At 36.2% G+C, this 6933-nt stretch overlaps 1 protein-coding gene across 2 annotated transcripts in view; it reads right to left on the reverse strand.

Annotated features, from left to right (window-relative positions):
* Positions 1–2765: 2765 nt before the first annotated feature.
* Zdhhc21 (zinc finger DHHC-type containing 21) overlaps positions 2766–6933 on the reverse strand; it is a 62892-nt gene continuing 58724 nt past the window's right edge. The window contains exons 7-8 of one of the 2 annotated variants that reach the window (XM_008848836.3): positions 5805–5848; positions 2766–5267 (exon numbers count right to left, since the gene is read on the reverse strand). In XM_008848836.3, coding sequence (XP_008847058.1) covers positions 5135–5267; positions 5805–5848 — 177 coding nt within the window. In that variant the 3' untranslated portion in view covers positions 2766–5134. The remainder of the gene's footprint in view (positions 5268–5804; positions 5849–6933) is intronic. The other variant, XM_008848835.3, reaches the window with a different exon arrangement.

Here is a 6933-nt window from a genome sequence, read left to right on the forward strand (position 1 = left end):
ACAGTGAAATGGTTTCAGCTGGGGTGGGGACATGGCAAGGAGAGTCTCTGACTTCACAGTCCTGTCTCCAGTCAACTCTGCTGCTGAGATGCTAACTACTCACACCCACCTAGCCTTCTCTGCATCTTACTAACCTTCTACTCTCTTCAACCAATTTTTGGCTACTCACTACTACTTAGTGCCTGTCCTCTGGGCAGGGGGAGGGGGAGAAGGGGAAAGACCATACTATAGCAAAAATACGATGATAATGAAAACCATCGGTAATACCAGTGATGTCAGAATTTTAAATATTGAGCCAAGCATGGTAGCACACATCTGTTATCCCAGAACTTGGGAGGCCAAGGCAGGAGGACTCTAAGTACAAATCCAGTGAAACCACTTTTCCGAAAAAAGAAAAAATTCATTGTTTGTTTCAAATTAGCACTAGTAGGCAACGTGTGAAATCTAAAGAACTGATAAAAATGTTATTGTTATAACAAAATGGTTTCCTGCAGGTAACCGTCATTCTCCCAAAGGTAGCAGAAATGCTAAATATTAGTTATTTTATGAATAACAATACTTGTATAGAACACTTAAGTGAACAGCTTCTAATACTTTCTCACATTCTACTGGAGAGTATTCTGGAATTTGAGAATGGCTATATATAGAACCCACTAAGATTTTTGATGTATAGCTAAATTCAGAGCCTGATACCTACAACAGACGGTATGCTGGTGACATACGGGTGCTGAATAGCATACTCACTCCTCAGCTAACCACAGCCAGCAATGCAAGCAAGAGCACACTACGTATGTATGACTTACTAACTGCATTTGCCAGTCCCTGTACTTTTCAAAGCCATAGTAGAGTTGGATGAAAATCTAACACTGGTAACTATTAGTAAGCTACCTAATGTTTGTAATAAATTCCTGATATATCTATATATATTAAAGGTCAAAATATATGTAATGAAGTAAATATAGCTGTAGTTGATATATGAGGTAGCCAGAGAGCAGAGACAGTCCAGACAGAAATCAGCTTAATGAACAGCAGTGTCATATGAAGCCAGTGCTAAGCACGCTGTGACTTTATAGTAATACCTCTAAGGAGCACTCAAGCTACCCGTGATCTAACTCAGAAAGCTGTCTGTAATCTAAAAGTGTTTGTATTCCCGCTGGAAGTGCTTCTTGAGTCTTCATGATTAATATTTAGAATTACTATATCTTTTTGAGCAAAAGAGACAGTTACTTGTAGAACTGACCTGAAAGTCTGGTTGAGAATAGTTAGAATAAGCCACTGTCCTTCATGAAAATGCCCCTACACATTGTTAATTCTGAGAGAAGTTTTAACTCAGTTGTCATGGAATCTTATGTTCCCTAGATGCACTCCCTCACTGAGGTACACCCCCAGTCCCTAACTTCATTGCTACTGAAGGTAAACTATTTTCTGAAAAATGTTAGGTTAGTTACAATTTTAAATAGCTATCTTTTATGTTAACCACAAATGTTTTTTAATGCAAATCTTAAGCAAAATAACAGCTTGTTGTAATGTAACATCATCTAGCTTAGTAATTTACAACTTTAAGCCTGGTTACAAAGTACCAAGACTCTTAAATAGAAGGCTAAATGTTTGGACACTCTGAACTCAGTCCAGCTTTGGCTACAATCTTGAGCCTACATTAAGCCCATGAACACTTTCATTTGCAGAAAACAATTCTGCTTTTTTCAAAAATTGTGAATAGGCCTGGAGAGATGGCTCAGCACTTAAGAGCACTGCTGCTTTTGCAGAGGACTCAGGTTCAGTTCCCAGCACCCACATGGCAGCTAACAACTGTCCGTAACTCCAGTTCCAGGGGATTCAACACCCTCTTCTGACCTCTGCATGCATTGCAGGACACAAAGTACAACTTACATATATGCAGGCAGTACACTCTTACACATAAAATAAAAATAATAAAATGTATTAAAATGTGTGTCTGTGTGAGTGAATGAATGCTTGATGAGGAGGGGACATGCATGCCATGCACATGTGAGGTCAGAGGACAACTCTGTGGAGTTGATTCTTCCCTTCTACCTTTGTGTAGATTCCAGGAATCAAACTCAGGTTGCGAGGCTTGCACAGCAAATACTTTTATCCACTGAGTCATCTTACAGGCCAGCTCCACTGTTTACCAGGTCTAACTGCAGCCAGGTAATACTTCACCTCCAGAAGCTCAAGAAATGACTTTGCTTATGTAAAAACACCATTTAACACACATTTTGCTAAAACTGAATGCAAAGTTTATAAGAAATACTTTAATGCAACACACAGAACCAGTAATGTCACTGCCAACAGTTACTTTCTAATGCTCAACACCTACAGTTATTGTCATGGTTTTTCAGAATAACTAATAAACTGGCTACTAAAGGTAGAAATTTAACTCTGACTAGGTAAGGTTTTTTGTTGTTGTTGTTGTTTTTAAATAAAAGCAGTCAAGAAAACAGGAAAAAAATTAGTACCACTAATCGATTCTTGTTTTTAAGGCAACAGAGCCCAGTGGGGGATAAAAATCATTACAAAACTGAGAGTGAACAAACTAAATGGATGTTTTAGAATTCCAGTAAAACACACTGGATACTTGGTTACTGTGGCAATTATAACAAATGTTTGTGTTCTGTAATATAATAGTAAAGTAAGTTTTTAATAATGGAATAATGGTAACAAATAAGTTGCCAAAATAAGGCTTAAGGTAAACTACATAAAATAGCTTCTCTTGATCTAAATTGGTTGTTGACAGAGAACTAGAAAGCAATTATAAACAGCTAACACACCCATCTTTAATTTTCATTTACACATCTGCACATATGTTCTCCTAAGTGTGTAACCCTGGCATGCTCAAACTTTGGTGATACATTTGGTGTATCCCATTTTGGTGACTGATGGGATAATAAAAGCCTCTACACAGTCAGTCTAATTACTCTGATTAGCCAACAGAGGGCGCAGAAAGAACACCAGAGCGTACTCCCTAGGAAACTGTCAGTGGGCTTCTCACTAGTAGTCTAATAGCAATTACAAACCCCACGGCGGGGTTAGACATACAAATTTAGGAATATTGCATAAGTATATATACATATACTTCAATATATATTATGTAAATATACTGATATTAGCATTTCTGCAGCTCCAACAAAATCAGTGTATACTTGAGTGCATTAGTTTGTAGTCTAGTAACTTGAAGGAACTGCACAGAGGGATGAGGACCTGGGAGGGTAAGAAAGGGAAGAGGTTGTGCCCTGGCAGCAGTAAGTCAAGAAAACCAGCCCCAAAAACCCCAGGTTGGGAAAGAACCTTCCCCTGAGCTTTCAGTACAGCTACTGCTACTCCAGATGTACAGAAGTCCATAAGGCTTGTACCAGGCCTGCATTTGGCTCTGCTATATGCTCGAGAGGAATATATACAACCTAAGGCATTCAACTTGTATCTCCCTACATCATATATACATCACTTCCTTTTAATGACTCAGTCGTCAGCCAATTTGGTCAATTAGCTTGCACAAAATCTAACCCCTATGCCTAAAATAAACAATAATTTTATGTTTCCTAACCTTTATAAATATTTCTTATATTAAATTTACTATGTGTCTTAGCACCAATAAATACTTTCATCTGCCACCTCTAAGTTCTTAATAAACATAATTAGAGCATGAAAATATGGCATTAATATTTCTGAGAAGAACTTATTCTATTATTTCAGAAGACTTTGTAAGTCATTTACAGTTTCTAAAAGAACTAGCCATATAGCTGGCAACGGTAATCTGCTTTATCACTTCCCAGGTATGAGCCCCTACTCTGACAACTAACCGTAAAAGCATGACTATGGTGCAAGAATGGTAGACTTGCTCCATCTTCCTTTCAGGGAAGCCTGCTGAGCACACACTCTCAAACATATGGATTTGCAGTATTCTAATGGAAGAAAATTAGAGCATACTGAATGTCTTTTCATACAAATATTCTACACTTTCCAAGAGACCATCAGTACTACGGATCATAATTATATTTTAATGTAATTTCCTAACATCAACTAGTAATAAAAGGTCTCTATTGCAATGCAAGTTATAACTGGCCAGTGGAAATTTCAACTTGAGTGATCACTGGTATCTAAAGCCAATGACTTATTTTTACTAGTAACTTCCTATAAATAAACGGATATAAGCTGGCCAATATCTATTACCTAGAAACTTTCAACGTGTACTTCTGCCCTAGTAGCAGATAAATTAAAGGAGTACACATACTTTAAAAGCACATTACTCCTCTTTAGACTGTATATTACATATGGTCCAGTTACTCTAGCATTTTAAAAACATCTGCATTCTAATATAACTGCACTTGGAGAAGTAACTGTGGAATTATTGCAGATTTTCTACCCTTTGCGTTCATTGGAATCTTAGGGTAAAATAGGAATGCGTGCCCAACTGGTCATAAATTTCTCCTGAAAGCAAATATTCTGATAGCAATACATAATTTCAACAGAAAATGTGGGCAGAATCAACTTTTCCTTTATAATAAGGTAGGTAGTTAGTGCTTTACATTAGTGATATTTCTATTTTGGTTTCAATAAAGAGAAAGCGACTCCTAGGAAAACACTGCCCTTTGCAGTTCATTCCTGGGCTACATTTTAAAATCTGTAACACATATAAGAGGAAGTAGTAAGCATTCTAATTTGTATTTGAAAAAGAAAATTTACACATAAGAAGTTTTGTAAACCTGAAGAATTAAATTCAAATTTGGTTAGTACTGCTTAAAGGTAAACATTTTAAATAAACATCTCAAATTTCCCATAAATTAAAATGTGTAACACTGTGAGTACTAAAAGAGATTTATGTACAATTATTTCATCCCAATCACTGCCTTTTGAGATTAGTAACAAAAACATTTAAAGAAATCCTGGTGGAAAGCTAATTTGAAAGTAAACATGCTTTTAAAACTTAAATATAGATCTTGTATTAGTCCCACAACAGGATCAAGATCACTATTAAAATAAAGCCTGGGGCACATTATGATGCCTAAGATTGGTGGGTGGATTTTAATTGACTTGAAGACTGTCATAGTTCTATTATCATAAAACCTGTAACGCATTTCCAGCATGGAGGACCCATCTGTGCCCACCATCCATCTGTTTAGACGTGATTGGCAAAGTGGTAGGGAACTCGCAGTGGTTGCCTCTGCCTGAAAGGAATGAACCACAGGATCTTCCAACGAGTGCCAAAAACTTCTGAGAAGGTCTGCTGCCATGGCTTTCGGGGCCTCGATCTACAGAAGACAGCATTATTAGTGAAAGACAGCACTCCCATGGTGCACTTCAGTCAGCTAAAACAATACAGGTTGGCTGGGGATCCATTACTGAACTCTGATGAATTGTGTCCCAGCATCACAAATACAGCTTTCCTTTCATTTTGGCATGCAGCTGAGTTTTAACTCTGGATAGCAGATATTGTATCTGCGTCGTCAATCAACCTAGGGCAACTTTGGAAGCAGAGGAGAATCTCAGATTAACAGAATGTGTGTCAACAACACAGCAGCAAATCTCTTTTGATGTACTCTGAGGACAAATAATTTAACTTACTTCAGTCAGACAGGAAATAAGAGTGATCAGTACTTATTTTGTTTAAAATCATGGCTGAAAGACCCTGTCTGCAAGACTGGGATATGCCTGTCTAGCTCGGCCTCAGAGAGGCACCGAGCAAAAGCCATCATTACATCAGCTTCTACCATACAAATGCACACAACTCTTAATTCTGGCTAGTTGTTTCCATTTTAAAATAAGATATACTTCATTTTTATACTTACATTTCTTCACAACAGTTTGACATCTTTTCAATAGATGTTGTATCCTATTAAAAATAAAAAAATCATGCTCAGATGTAACAAATTTATCAATACCTCTATATATTTTATGAAGTTTTAAAATCTATTCAGAAAACAGTTTGAAGATTTTAGAATGGCTATATGAACACTAAGAATTTTAATTATCTACATACATCCTGGAGCCCCCTTGGAGAAACAAACAACATCCTATCAAGCCAAAAAAAAAAAAATGACTAAACTACAAAAACTTCTGAGAATATCACTTGGTTAATTATAACTTTTGACTAAACTTGATTTCTTGGTAATTCTTCTAAAAGTCTAGTATTTATTCAACTCAACAGTAAATACATATTAAAAAAATAAATAAATACAAGCAGCACTGAATAGAGAACTTGCAAGAGTCAAAGAGCATAGTGGGTTCTAAGCCTCTAGAGAGCCAGCAACATTCAATAAAGCAATCTATAAAATAACCACATTATAACCCTTTTACTCTAAGAAGCAAAGTTAGTTGATTAGTATTCTTTTTCACAAATAAATTAATCTTTACAATACAAATCTGTTCTATTTTTATAAGGCTGTAACATAAATGTGTCAGAAAAACACCTTAATAGAAGGTAGTTTCTAAAAGTGCTAATTTAACCTATGCTAAAAGAAGACCTATCAATTATACTGACAGATAATCAACATACAACCTGTACAACCACAATTAGACAACAATTACAGTGTAAACATATCTGAAAGCAATGCAGAACAAATTGTTTTCAAACGTCTATAAACATCAAGTTTTCACCTTCGCCTATATCTTACCTTACTACCTTGCTCACATATGGTGGACGGTAGACTGTAATAATAATCAGAACTACTCATGAAAGACTTGTAGCTGCAACTTAAATGGCAGAAACTACAGGGCTACAGAATTTTTCTTTAATGATGTTAATAAACAGCACCTGCACCATATTCTTTAGCGATGTCACATGAAAACTCATGAAAATTAATTCTCAGGTATGAATAGTTGAATAATTATTCAGCCTCCAGAAGGGAAAATAAATGCTTTTTGGAAGACTAGTAGCAAATAAAACAGTTCCATTTATGATTTTTCTGAAAATTTGTA

Source organism: Nannospalax galili, unplaced genomic scaffold (assembly GCF_000622305.1).
Source record: "Nannospalax galili isolate Female #2095 unplaced genomic scaffold, S.galili_v1.0 scaffold663, whole genome shotgun sequence".
In the NCBI taxonomy this organism is placed as follows: domain Eukaryota; kingdom Metazoa; phylum Chordata; class Mammalia; order Rodentia; family Spalacidae; genus Nannospalax; species Nannospalax galili.